The sequence below is a fragment of the Leuresthes tenuis genome, unplaced genomic scaffold (genome assembly GCF_036924035.1).
Source record: "Leuresthes tenuis unplaced genomic scaffold, fLeuTen1.0.hap1 SCAF_24, whole genome shotgun sequence".
NCBI classification, from domain to species: Eukaryota; Metazoa; Chordata; class Actinopteri; order Atheriniformes; family Atherinopsidae; genus Leuresthes; species Leuresthes tenuis.
In genome coordinates this window covers 8,456,662-8,470,385 of record NW_027325378.1, presented here as the reverse complement: position 1 = coordinate 8,470,385, position 13,724 = coordinate 8,456,662, and the positions used below count along the sequence as shown (strand labels likewise).

The 13,724-nt window shown below is 43.4% G+C and overlaps 1 protein-coding gene across 4 annotated transcripts; it reads left to right on the top strand.

The window, feature by feature from the left end:
• The first annotated feature begins 415 nt into the window (after positions 1 to 415).
• klhl15 (kelch-like family member 15) lies at positions 416 to 12,844 on the top strand. Of its 4 annotated transcripts, none has more exons than XR_011910186.1 (10): positions 416 to 644; positions 1,879 to 1,966; positions 3,445 to 3,583; positions 4,580 to 4,768; positions 4,868 to 5,092; positions 5,987 to 6,148; positions 6,909 to 7,118; positions 7,262 to 7,452; positions 7,540 to 8,388; positions 12,449 to 12,844. XR_011910186.1 is itself a non-coding variant. In XM_072378089.1 (10 exons), the coding sequence occupies exons 3-10, from the start codon at positions 2,966 to 2,968 to the stop codon at positions 8,297 to 8,299; spliced, it is 1,896 nt and encodes a 631-aa protein (XP_072234190.1). In that variant the 5' UTR covers positions 626 to 644; positions 1,879 to 1,966; positions 2,878 to 2,965; the 3' UTR covers positions 8,300 to 12,112. The 4 variants fall into 4 exon arrangements, 3 of the variants coding, with proteins under 3 accessions (XP_072234189.1, XP_072234191.1, XP_072234190.1); XM_072378089.1 differs by lacking the exon at positions 12,449 to 12,844 and adding an exon at positions 2,878 to 2,985 and having other exon boundaries at positions 626 to 644; positions 7,540 to 12,112; XM_072378088.1 differs by lacking the exon at positions 12,449 to 12,844 and having other exon boundaries at positions 7,540 to 12,112.
• The last annotated feature ends 880 nt before the right edge of the window (positions 12,845 to 13,724 follow it).

Here is a 13,724-nt window from a genome sequence, read left to right as displayed (position 1 = left end):
TAATCCTTTGGCATATCTTTCTGGTCAATTTGATTTCTTTGAGTTGAATTATAGTAGTTTTGAATCTCTTTTGTGAATACCGTGACAGCCTTTTTGTGATTGTTTTGAGTACTTTTGATTTATTCTGTTGATACTATGTAAGTATTTTCTTCATTAGTCTTTTTTATTCATTAGTTAGCTTGCAACTAAACTAAATCTCTCTCCCTCTCTATCTATCTATCTATCTATCTATCTATCTATCTATCTATCTATCTATCTATCTATCTATCTATCTATCTATCTATCTATCTATCTATCTATCTATCTATCTATCTATCTATCTAACTTTTACTTGTAGTGCCACATCAGTGTGAATTTACGATCTTCGTTACACTGCACAACGCCCTTCAGTTCCGCCCAAAAGGGAAATGACGCCGGTACAGAAGATGGCGTTCGTAAAGCCTGTGGACCGCTGTGGCTCGTTACCCGTTTAATTTAGAGCCGTGTGGGGGGTCTCTTCGTCAGACAGATGGACCTCAACACAAACATGGCAGTGCACCGCTGCCCTCCGCTTTCTTGATCCCGGAATCGAACCCGCTACTTCATGTCCGACGGAGCCAGAGCTGCCTGGTCCAAGAGGGGTTGTGGGGATTCGCACCGCCGAGGTGAGACGGCTGGATTTAGCTGCTAAGCTAAAGCTGCTCCCCAGGTCATCACAGTTGAGAATCGTGACAGTTAATTTGGCCGGACAGGTAGCTAGCCGAGGAGCTTAAAATCTTTATTGATTAGATTTCCCCTCAACATATCATCTGAAAAACTAGCTTGAATCAACGGCTTCCCTCCGGATCCCAGAGCTGAGAGTGAACCGTTATGTGGAGCCTTTGTTTTGGGGCTCTCATCTCAGCATGTAGCAGCACTCCCCTCCCGCTGTTATAACAAAACTAGGCAGGATAACACGATGTGGCATTTAACCTGCCCATATTGGTTTAAATGCACATAAATACGTCAAAGCAACACTGTTTGTCCCCCTTTGTTAGCCTTTAGTCTGCCCTCCTGTGCTACTCCTGCTGTTGACTTAAATATGACAATAAGACAAACTAAAATCTTAATTTATCACCAGACATTTGGCGTAAAGTGTCATTTATAGACTGGTGTACTGAGGTGTGCTGGCTGTACACTTGTTGTTGTTTATCCTCTGTCAGTCCGGGGAAATCCAGGTCAGGTCACTCACAAGAGGAGACCTCTTAACGTAAAAACTTACACAAATATCATTTTTTACACCATAATGTGCAGTAGATTAGCACTGAAGTAATGAGATTATCAATTTAATGATAATTTTAGTTGAATTAACCGATACTTTTATCAGGAAAAATGCACTAAATTACAGATTCAGGATTTTAATGGCTGACCAGCGTTCTATCAGCGCCATGAAAACACCAAATGAGGGAATATAATCTAGAAGAAGAGCAGAGATCCACAGACTTCTGGTATCATTACAGAGGCATGTTGATGTTTCTCTAGTAGGACACTGACTAAACACCACCCTAAAAAGAAAAGCAAAGTTTAAAGGTTGAGTTTTTTTGGAAAAAAATTAACTATTAAAGGGGAACTCTCCCCGTTCCTCTCTGCTGTGCTTGTGCTGCAGAGGAAGGGGGCCTGTAACCATGACAACTCTATACTTTTGTGATTGACACTGGTTGTTTTTGCTCAGGATGGATTTGTATGAGCAGTAGAAAGAGCTACAGGGGCGCAAAGTGGCAGCTTCCCAAATATTACGGTTCAAGTTCTGCTTTAATACAAATACAGCTGACATTAAGAGCTTATTGTGCTGTTCTTTGACACAAACTGATCCCTGAATGCATCACAGACTCCAGCGTCTTCTTCTGTCTCCTCTGTTAGAACCAGGGAAACATAAACACAGGAAATGCGAGCGGCCCCTTAGCGCTCAGCCGTCACAGCCTGTGATTGTTCGCCCGGGCTCCAAAAGGTACAACTCTCAACCCCTCGATCCCACTGTGTGTTAAAACCTAGATAAATAACTCAGCATCAATGTTATTTCTCTGGACGTCAGTCTCCATTTCAGCTCCTTTTATTTTGGGGGAACGTAACATCCGGTACACAAAATGCTGCAGTTCAACAAGGATATTTTCTTGAATTATTTGTGACAGATTTGTCTGTTAAATTAAAGCAAATCAAGTTTTTAGGTCATATGAGCATTAAAACTCGGTGTGTTTTTGAGCAAGATGTGGATGCTAATTTACAGAAAGTAAAAGCTTTTCTAATACTGACACACTTTCAGTTATTTTTTTACTTCTAAATACAGTCTGCCAAAGCTGTTCTGAAAAGATGAAGTTATGGGGTTAGTGTTTAACTTTTCATTATCTTCAAAGAGCTCGAGCTACTTTTTCTGCTTTATGCTCTGTGAAGAAAACACAATCGCAGCCACTGATAGGCCAAACTCCAAATCCATCAGGGTGTAAAATTAATTTGTTATCGAGCCAAAATTCAAAGATATTGTTTCCCATCCGTATTCTCTGTTGTGCAGCTTGACAGTTTATTTGTGAGTAAACAAAACAACACATTAAGAAATAAATTTTTTTTATGTTGTCTTTGGTTCAATTACCTTGAAAATTGGAGCAAACTTAGGAGTTATTTGACCTTGTTTGTCGGTTCTAACACATCTATCCCTTCAGAAATGGATGAAATATGCTAACAAGCTGCGGTCTTATGCTGAATTTCACCACAGTTGTTGTTATCTTTGCAACATTCTGAAACAAAGAGTTGGGTTAAAAGTGTGTGGACACGAGATGTGAGTGCGAAACGCCGGTCGGCACACTTTTAGCCATAGTTTTGGCGTTCATGCTTTAACGTGGCGGTTGTGTTGGCTTTGTCGTTCAGGTGATTGACGCTCAGAAAGGGACTTTGTTAGCATCTACTGGACACAAGGGGCACTGTCCTCTGATTGGCTCGGACAACCCCCTCTGACATGCCCGTGGCCAATCAGAGGTGAGTGTGCTGTGTGCGTGTTTGTGTTTGCTTGTCAATGAACGGATGATGTTTGTGTATGTTTTCACTTTGTGTTCACTTTCTTACTTGGTGTACATTGTCATGAACTCAGTGTGTGAGCATGGCTGCCTGTTTTCTTGCTGGAAGTCTTTCCTCTTACTGTGTTGCAGTGCAGCGGGGTATTTCCCCAGCGTGTCAGCGCTCCGTACATTTGGCTGTGAAAGAGATGCAGCAGCTGAACTGCTGAGCTTTTAAAGCTGAGCGTCCTATTGAATGTCCTTCCAGCTTTTGACTTACTGTTCTCAGCAGCAGCAGCGCTCACAGAAACCTTTTATTTTTGGGGAGCCTGAGCGTCTTTGTGTGTGTGCTGGATTTGTTTTTGAGTTTTTGCCATTTTCAGTTTATCTCTTTGTTCCGTGTGTCGGCGTCGCTCATGTTTTCGAACTGTCACACCTTCAGGTGTGTTATGTCGGGGGCGGATGTGGAGGTGTACCTGTCCCAGGTGCACGATGGGAGCGTATCTTCGGGCTTCCGGGCGCTGTACGAGGAGCGTCTGCTGCTGGATGTCACGCTGCTAATAGAAGAGCACCACTTCCAGGTAAACAGATACAGCAAAGATCTCACATACATGTTAACTAAAGCCATAGCTGTATGCTAACAGGTCTCGCCTGCGTATCCACACCCTGTTTACCTGTTTCCTCCTTGCCAGCGAGCTTTATTTTTACCCTAAAGTAACTGGAGGATCCCACTGCTACACGTAGAGATGTGCCTGTATTATTGATTATGAAATATATGGATTCTAGAAACAGCTCCACAGCTTACAAAAGGTGAACAAATATCACGTTCTACATATCACTCTCCTGCGTTTGTGTCTCTTTTCTAAATTTGACATAAATTTGACATTACTGACAAAAGAAAGTACACCCTCTTTCCATTTTTAATATGTCAGGATGTAATGAAAAACCATCTGGTCCTCACCAGGTCTTAAAATGAGGTAAATACAACCTGAGATGAGCAACAACACCTGACATATTACGCTGTGTCATTATTTATCGAACAAAAACTGAGACAGAACACAGGAGCAGTGTGTGAAAAACTTAGTGAACCCTTACTGGTTACAGCCAGGAGCTGCTGATCAATGCACTGATTAATTGATCATCGGTAAGTGTGAGCACCTCTCTAAAAAGTTTTGTCAGTTTGCTGGTCTGGAGCGTTCAGGTGTGTGTTCACACGATGCCGAGGAGGAAAGACATCAGCAATGATCTTAGAGAAGCAACTGTTGCTGCCCATCAGTCTGGGAAGGGTTATAAGGCCATTTATTAGGCCAACTATTTGGAGTCCATCATTCTACAGAGAGAAAGATTATTCACAAGTGGAAAACATTCAGGACAGCTGTCTTATCTTTCCACGAGTGGACGTCCCAGCAAGTTCACCCCAAGGTCAGACTGTGCAATGCTCAGAGAAACTTTGAAAAGCCCAAGAGCTACATCTCAGACTTTACAGGCAGAAAAAAACCCGCTGAATTAACTTAAGGGAATGTCTTCTAAACATGATGATGTCTTGACATATTTGATGTTGCGTGTCCCTCTTCCAGGCTCACAAGGCGCTTCTGGCCACCCAGAGCGACTACTTCCGGGTCATGTTCACAGCAGACATGCGGGAGAGGGACCAGGACAAGATCCACATGAAGGGGCTGACAGCCGCTGGGTTCGGCCACATTCTCCGGTTCATGTACTACGGCTCGCTGGAGCTCAGCATGCCCACCGTGCAGGAGATCCTGCAGGTAACACTCCAGCTCTCTGAACGCTCTGCCGGTTCATGCGAAGTTCTGTTTTTAACCCAGAGCTGATGGCGAGACTCCTGGTGTTCCCTGTTCCGACAGGCGGCCATGTATGTCCAGCTGACGGAGGCGGTGGAGTTCTGCTGCTCCTTCCTGCTGGCTAAGATCTGCCTGGAGAACTGTGCTGAGGTCATGCGCCTCCTGGAGGACTTCAGCGTGGGCGTGGAGGGTGTCCAGGAGCAGCTCGACAATTTCCTACTCGACAATTTTGTCCCCCTCATGAGCCGACCAGACTTCCTGTCCTACCTCAGCCTCGAGAGACTGCAGGTTGGGCAGAACGCTTTTTCTGTCAGCACCTGTCTGTCTTTAATCATTCAGTCTGATTCATATCCAACTCCTCACGTCCAGCCTTTGACAGATCATGTCTGTGTTGATTATGTGTTAAAACAAGCATCCTGAGCAGATACTTAAGAAGCAAATGCTAAAACAGAGAACTTGTCCAGTATTGGAATTAATTTGAAGCAAACTTTGGAAATGTAACTTCATAGAAGAAGCTCCTCAGGCTCTTTTTCTCTCATCAATTTGTGGCTTTAAAACTAGGCTGCGTGGTGTCGTCAGCAGGTGACTTTGTGGCTCTAATAAACAGGCAAATGTAAAACAGGAGGAAGAACACACGTAAGCAGTCACCGTGGCTATTTGAAGAGAAAAGTCCTCCTTATAACTGCGTGTGTTGTGTTTATTGTTTCATGTTTCTTCTCCAGAAGTAGAAACAGCCGACTGATCAGTCATGTGAGTGAAACGTTTGCTTCCTCAGAACTGAGTCAGTTCAACGAGCCAAAGAAATCCACCTTTTTCACCCTTTTCAGACCGTGCTGCTTCCATCAACCTTTTCCAAAGCACAGCTTCAGATTGCTCTTCAGAAAGCATGGATGTAGACCGGCTAATGTTGTGAAAATGTTTTTTAAGTTGCAGGAGCCCAACTTTAACAGCTCAGCTTTAGTGGGAGAAAACGTTTTGCCTCTGAGGATGATTGAGACACGAATGTGTTCATGTTCTGAAACACATTTCCACCACTTGACTACATAACGCCTCATATAAGTCGTGAAGGGTGAGGGGAACATTAAAAGTGAACCAAAGCTGCTGGACCTGTCCAACAAACCGTGTCCGCCGTGATCTCTTTTATCGCTCACAGCTTTATCTTCTTCTCTCTTTCTGAACCAGGCGTACCTGAACAGCGACGCTTTGAGTCGCTTCCCAGAAATCGAGCTGTACGAAGCCGTCCAGGCGTGGCTAAGGCATGACCGGCGGCGCTGGAGGCACACGGACACCATCGTGCAGTCCATACGCTTCTGTCTCATGACCCCTGCCAACATCTTTGAAAAGGTGGGGTACTTTAATTGATTTCAACCCAGGGTCACCTCTGATCAAAGGCCCGTGTTTCAGCACTGACCTCATGTGGCATTGGACGGTCAGCAAGGTCCTGGGTGATATGACCTGGAATTATGGAACTCGCTGCCATAATGAGAGCTGGTTGAGTTCTCTAACATAAGCTTCAGTGCTTCCTTTATGATCTCCTTAAGCATAGGAACACTGCAGCGTCCGTTATAAAATGAGAAGAGATAACACCATCCCACATTTCTGTGGAGCAGCAACTGTATTTTCATACATTTGCACTTCTAGTGACTCGTGTAAATAAATATGTGGACAGCGGTGTGAGCAGCCTGTGACGACAATATTTCACTTTTGTGTCTTTTTCTTTCTATTTTAGATTATTACACTCAGATAACCTTAGTTAAACAACACAATAAGAGTTTTGCTCCTCCCATTTTTCTTTAATTTGATCACATTTTCCAGCGAGTTCAAGGACCCCTACTGTTCTGTACCCTGGGTGTCTGGTCCTCTGCTTTTCTACCAAAGTACGCAGGGGATTATTGTATCCAACATAATAGCCCTGGTCAGGAGAATCTTGGTCCATTCGGGACGGGTCTGAACATTTCTGATTTATGGGATACTACCGGAGAAGCCAGTTTTCTTAGTTAATTCGCTGTTTCTTTGATTGGTCGTCCGTGACCTAATTTACTCTGAATTAAGAAAATATCAGTGAAGCAAAGTCTTCGACAAACAGTTTGTTCTGTCTTCTCAGGTGAAGACATCAGAGTTTTACCGTTACTCCAGACAGCTGAGGCAGGAGGTAGATCAGGCGCTCAGCTACTTCCACGATGTCAACCAGCAGCCTCTGGTGGAGACGCGGTCCAACCGCATCCGCTCCGTCCGCCCACAGACCGCCGTCTTCAGGGGAATGATCGGCCACAGCATGGTCAACAGCAAGATCCTGCTGCTGCAGCGTCCAAAGGTGGCTACTCCTCTTTCTACCATTCACGACAGTTTGATGCTTTTAGGTATCACATGCGAAAGCACACCGAGGAGCTCGAGTGGTTCACAAAGCTGTGCGTTCAGAGAAGCTCGGCGTCCATAACCTGCGCTGTTTATCCTCAGGTGTGGTGGGAGCTGGAGGGACCTCAGGTGCCGCTGAGACCGGACTGCCTGGCTATCGTTAACAACTTTGCCTTCCTGCTGGGCGGAGAGGAGCTCGGACCAGATGGGGAGTTTCACGCCTCGTCCAAAGTCTACCGCTACGACCCCAGGCAGAACTCGTGGCTGCGCATGGCAGACATGTCTGTGCCCAGGTGAGAGGAGCGTGAGATCCTGGGTGCATACTTTACAAAACTGAACTTTCTCTGATGAATTATGCTGCGTATTTATGGTGTCTGCAGGTCAGAGTTTGCTGTGGGCGTCATTGGAAAGTTTATTTATGCAGTGGCGGGCCGCACACGAGACGAGACCTTCTACTCCACAGAGCGATACGACATCACAGAGGACCGCTGGGAGTTTGTGGACCCATATCCTGTAAACAAGTACGGTCACGAGGGAACGGTCCTAAACGGTAAACTCTACATCACGGGCGGCATCACCTCCTCCTCCACCTCCAAACAGGTGTGTGTGTTTGATCCGGGGCGGGAGGCGGGCGGTGGGGGCGGAGGAGGGAGCTCAGGTGGGTCGGACTCTCACAGGACACGTGCCAGCCGAGGCCCGCTGCTGCCCGGTACTCACGCCAGCTGCTGGGAGAACAAATCTAAAATGAACTATGCGCGTTGCTTCCACAAGATGATCTCCCACAACGGGAAGCTGTACGTGTTCGGAGGCGTGTGCGTGATCCTGCGGGCTTCCTTCGAGTCGCAGGGCTGCCCGTCCACGGAGGTGTACGACCCAGAAACTGACGAGTGGACCATCCTTGCCTCCATGCCCATTGGTCGCAGTGGCCACGGGGTGGCGGTGTTGGACAGGCAGATCATGGTGCTGGGCGGCCTGTGTTACAACGGCCACTACAGTGACTCCATCCTCACTTTCGACCCTGACGAAAACAAGTGGAAGGAGGACGAGTATCCCAGGATGCCTTGCAAACTGGACGGCCTGCAGGTGTGCAGTCTGCACTTCCCAGAGTATGTGCTAGAGCACGTCAGACGCTGCAGCTGAGGTCCGCTCCACAACAACCTCCTTTTATAGACATGGGAATGCACTGTTCAAGGACTGAAGTCTCCCGCTGGGGGATCAGGTGTTTACAGGTGGGACACTACTGATGCGCAGGCTTTTAAACCAGAGACCAGCATTTACCTTAAGGTGAAAAGATGGCTGGGGCCATACATAGAGTTGCTTTTCCTAATGAAGGCAATCGAAGCGTGGCGTGGTGAGACGTCATTATAAGTCACCTTGAACATTTTCAAAATTAGCTTTCACAGAAAATTAAGAAAAAATGATGTTGGGGAGATAAAAAATGTTACATTTTGCTAGTTTATGTTTGGACTGTGGTCAGTTTCCTGTTCTACTACTCACCTATTGTATTTAGGCTGTCCAGTCTGTGCAGAAACGCACTGGAAGCGTCAGGGTCACACTTTTACTGTAATTCCACCACACACCAAATCTGCTTCGATTAGGTTTCTCTTCCTGCTACCTGAGTTTTTGTACTTGAATATGCTGTCGTTAAGAAATAGGTTAGTGAAAACCAAGACTATTTCAAACACTTGAAAAGTAGGCCTATGGATGATGTGGTATCATCAATCAGGTATATGGACAAAATATAACACTATATGCTGTAGTGTAGTTGATTCTCTCTCCAAATATTCAACAGAATTAAAACCATTAAACAGATACTATAACAGTGTGCTACACTGCTGATGCTTCTGTCTGCTCCCAGCTGCGAACTGTCACCATACGAATTTATAGATTCAGTTTTCGCTTCCAGTGCGTTCCAGCTTTCAGTCCTAATTCTGCTTTCTGCTTCCAGATATCCACCATACTGTACTCATGTTCATACAACACAGCTTCACCATGTCTTTTTGTGCCCCCCTCCTCCTTCTTGCTTCTGTATCACAGTTTGAGAGTTAATGCGTGTCAATGGGAGAACATTACATGGCAACCAAGGCTTCGCCCTTCATTTGCTATCACTGATGATAATGGAGACTCCACAGAGTAGAAGGGAAAGGTCTTTGTCTCAAAGCAGCAGTGCTTTACTCACTCTTGTCTACATTCCTTGCACTTTATCGTTTCTTATTGTGTGTATAAACGAACAGTTTTACCAGCTTACACTTCCAGCACCTGAAGTGTTAGAACACAGCGGAAGATGTTTAGTAGTGTCTGACATTAACTTCTCTTCCTTGCTGACAAGTCAAGAGTAAGTACAATGTACCCACACAGGTCTGTCTGGACCTCATGCAAGAACATTTTCATACAGCAGAGTGGTATTCAGGGAGCTGAAACAGTTTTCACACACAAACACCGGAGATGTTCAGGAGGCAACTTGGTCTGGTCTGTTTCTGCAGATACTGAGCACACAAGCACATAACAGAGAGGCTTTCTACTGGAGATGCGCTCTGCCGGCTGGAAATGTGAGAAACAGGTTGTGTAGAGCATTCGGGAGACAGCCCATGATGCAGAAATGATGCCATGGAAATCAGTGTTTCCTTTACAGCACGTTCAGAATAGCCAGAGACGCTCCTCGCTGTGTTGATACGAGTTCTGCATGTATTTGTATGAATCCACAATGGTGAGGAGCAAGCAGAAAGCAGCATACAGGTCAACAGAAAAGATAAACTGTCACCAGCACACACGCGTGCTCATAAAGCAACAATAAATGCTCTGGAACATTTTCTGATTTTCATCAGAGGGCCTGGTTGGAACTCCTTGCAGGAAGTCCAGGGCACCTTCTCCGGAACATCTCTAGAACATTTCAGGATACCAGTGCATGTTTAAAGCGGCTTTAGAAAGGGTTATATTCCAGTTGAACATTGATTGTAATTATATCGGATTGGTTCTACATGGGATTAGAAGCAAAAACTACACCAGCAATGAGAAAAGAAAGGTCTTTCTGCACCAGACTTTACAGTTTTCTGTCTCGGATGATGATTTTATCAAAGTGAGGAAGCATTACAATAAAACCCACAAATGATCTAAAAATGCTCTGTATGTCCCAGTAATATCACTATTTATATAGCTAACAATATAATGCGTTCATTTACAACTATAAACATTTTGGTTTTGTTATTTACAGGCAGATGAACCACTGAAAAGGATTATATTCATTGGTCAAAAATTGAGATGGCAGCTACTGAGATCTGCTAACCTATTTATTGTTCGCTCCTTTTATTTCCTCTTCGTCATGAACTCATTTTGCTGCTACTTCATTAATGTATTTAAAATAAACAAACCGAAAAACAAAAATGTTTGTCAGGTCATCAAAATGGGTATTTTTTTGTTGCATCATATACACACAGTGGTGCAAAATCTGTAGGTAAACCAAGCTTTAGCTCAGGCTAGCCTAGCTAGCTTAGAAGCTAACTTTCACTTTATTCAGCCCACAGACATTAGCTGTGCAGTTTGCTGTTTAATGTTACATCACCAAATCTCTTGGATCTGAAAAGTTAGTTAGCAAAAGCAGGCAATTAGCCTTTTTGATTTCTTGAAGTTGAGTTATCTGCTTAAGTTAAAACTGCTCCCTCATTTAATTTTGTGGGATAACAAACCAAGATATTTATTTTTTATTATCCTACTCATCCATTCAATAGCTACAGTTAGCCTCAGCTAAAGCTAGTCACAGCTCGTTGCTCCCTTCCACAACCACCTTTTTTACCTCATGAGATTTGTTCTCAGCTCAAACGACTACTAAAACTAATGATCTTTAATAGCACCTGCAGATTTCTTCTGAAAGGATGTTCTTGCTTGAGACCCATACCTCTAAACTGGTCTTCACATTTTTTCATCTTTACAAGTTATGTGTGTTTGAAATTAATTTACAATGAGTGACGCTCAGTGTAACCAAAGCTTTTAGCTGTTAATGACTTTAAAAACTGTTTTGAACCAGTGCTTTAACGTTTTATTTATTTATTTATTTCACTTGTCAGTATCTCCACCAGTTTACGCAGCCAGATGTGTTAATTTCAGACACTGACAAGTCACCTGAAAGACAGCTATTCAGCAGATGCAAACACTCTGTTGTCACACAGTATAGCTTGCCCGTCTCTGCAGTCAAACGCCTTGATCCTGCAGCCTAACAAACCGTGCTTGATGACGAGCTCCATGTTTATTGTATTTTCTTTTTAAAGCCAACTGTGAAAAGGGCTACAGCACACACTGATGCAGTTCTGTTTGCTGCGTATTCATTTTCTAAGGTATTGCTTTTCACCAAGCTATGCAGTAACAGTAATAGGATTATTTATTATGATAATTTAAATGGGAATGGTGGTGTTTTCAAATCCCACCTCAGCCTCTTTCTTTGTTTTTTGTCCTTTGCTGTACACCCTTTCAGCCCCAGCAGCACTGCATGTGGCTCATGAATGGAAGCTTTGAGAAAGTTTGTCCTCCAGTTTGCTATGTTGAAGGATAATGGATTTCAGCTGAATTGACGTATAATTGCTGACACATTTTAATACAGGTTTAAATTAGAGGTAATTCCTTATAGTCAGCAGTAACTGTGCATTTTCCTGAATGCAGATTCTCATTTACAAGCTGTTAAATTTAAGAGGTTCAGACCTAGCTTTCCTCCAGACATAAAAACAAAATGGTATTATCCTTTTTACCCCCATGTCATTCCACCCACTGAGTCTCTACTGTTTACACTACTTTAAGCTGCAGCTTTACAGCGTTCATGCAAATCGACTTTGGTTTGGGGAATTCCTCCAACACTTGATGGCACTAATGGAAATCTCATGTACATTTCTCTGTTGTCAAATAGTTTAGACTTGGATAAATTAGTGCTCTTAAGGGGGAGAAAAAATTGAAGAAGTCAAGAAATGTTGTCAGTCAAGGAATTGATAAAATGTCAAAGATTTGTGGACAAACTAAAAATATGTTTTCAAAAATTTAACTCTGACAAATGAGAAGCTGGAATCTATTCATTTTTGGAAATAATTCATATTCTTGGTACTACTTGAGTTATTGGTCAATCATGGCCGTGTTGCCACTTGTCATTTCCAGATTTCCCTGTAAACAGAAGCTAAATATCAGTAAATGAAACTTTTTGTGTACTTTTAACCCCCCCCCCCCCCCCCCCCCCCCCCAAATTTCAACACTTGTTCAAATCTCTGTTTTTAAGGATCGAAAACACCAGTCTTGTCATTTTTCCTTGCACAGTTGGGGGCACGTCTGGTTTGGGAGAAAAGCCTCCTGTGTGTTACTGTAGTCCGCAGCTGATATGAACATCACATGCGCCATGCTGAAGTTTGCTGCTCCTCCTCCTCTTCTCATGTTGCTGTTTGAAGAAGAAATGTGTAACCGATAAAGTGCTCCTGTCCCGAGCTGAGACACATTCAGACATGGTGCAGCATCCTTTAGTCCATCAGTCTTCAGTCTGTCAGTAGGAAAACAGAATAAAGGATTAAAAGAAAAAAAACATGCATTGCTATAACGGTTGCATCAGACAAAGAAAGTAAAAATCAGATTAACATACCTTATAATCTGAGTAGAAGCTCTTTGGAAACGATTTGTAACTTCTTTCCAGAAATAAATGTTCATATTGGTCAACTTTCAGCTGCCTGCCTGCGTGCTTTTGTATTTCTAAGTGTAAACTTCTTAAATGCATCACTTGTCAATGAATCATTCGAAACTAGAAATGCGAGGTTATGTAACCATGCAAATGTGATATGTAACCATGACAACAAGACAGTTGTTTCTATGTGGGAAACACCCAAGTGGTGCATAGAAGACCATAAATCCATTTAAATTTAAAGAGAAGACGTCTTGGAAGCAGAGCAGGAACAAATTGGAGAAAAAGTAAATAGTTTCTTCCCTTAATCGTCACAGGAAATGTGAGATCCCCAAGACATGGCGGGAATTTTGGGAGGACAGTATTTGTTCAACCAAGACAGCAGCTCTGGACATATTGCGGTTTTTTTTTTTTGTTTTTGTTTTTTTTTTGCATCATCTTGAAATTTTCTATGTTTTTCCTATAAAAACGCATATTATTGACTTTTTCTATGCTGATTGGGATGTTGTGCTGATGAAATGATTGTTATTATGCATAACTATGATGACCAGAAAGTTGTTTGCATGTGGGAGCAGCTGACTGAACTGTCCAAAGTCCAAGAAATGCAGCAATAATAACAGAAAGGTCATATTTGTTTCAGTGAGACGTGGCTACAGGAACAACTCTAACACCTCTTTACTCAGCTTTAAGACTATACGGGCAGACAGAGACTCTAAAGGAGGAGGATTACAAAGCTGGTTAACAATAGTAGGTGTAATCCTGGATATGTCACTGACAAAAAGTGTCTCTCCACCCAAAATATTGACCTATTGGCTTTAAATTTCTGTCCATGTTGTCTACTGAGAGAGTTAACTTGTTGTCACCATGCTACAAAAACAACAAACTGATCCATGAATAGATGTTTGAATATTTCAACCACACCTC

Excerpts from the sequence above, each read along its gene's own strand:
- klhl15 (XM_072378088.1), top strand. The coding sequence starts at position 584 with ATGTCCGACGGAGCCAGAGCTGCCTGGTCCAAGAGGGGTTGTGGGGAT. Across the intron at positions 1,967-3,444 it reads GTTCGCCCGGGCTCCAAAAG|GTGTGTTATGTCGGGGGCGG; the intron begins GTACAACTCTCA and ends TCACACCTTCAG. Across the intron at positions 6,149-6,908 it reads CTGCCAACATCTTTGAAAAG|GTGAAGACATCAGAGTTTTA; the intron begins GTGGGGTACTTT and ends CTGTCTTCTCAG.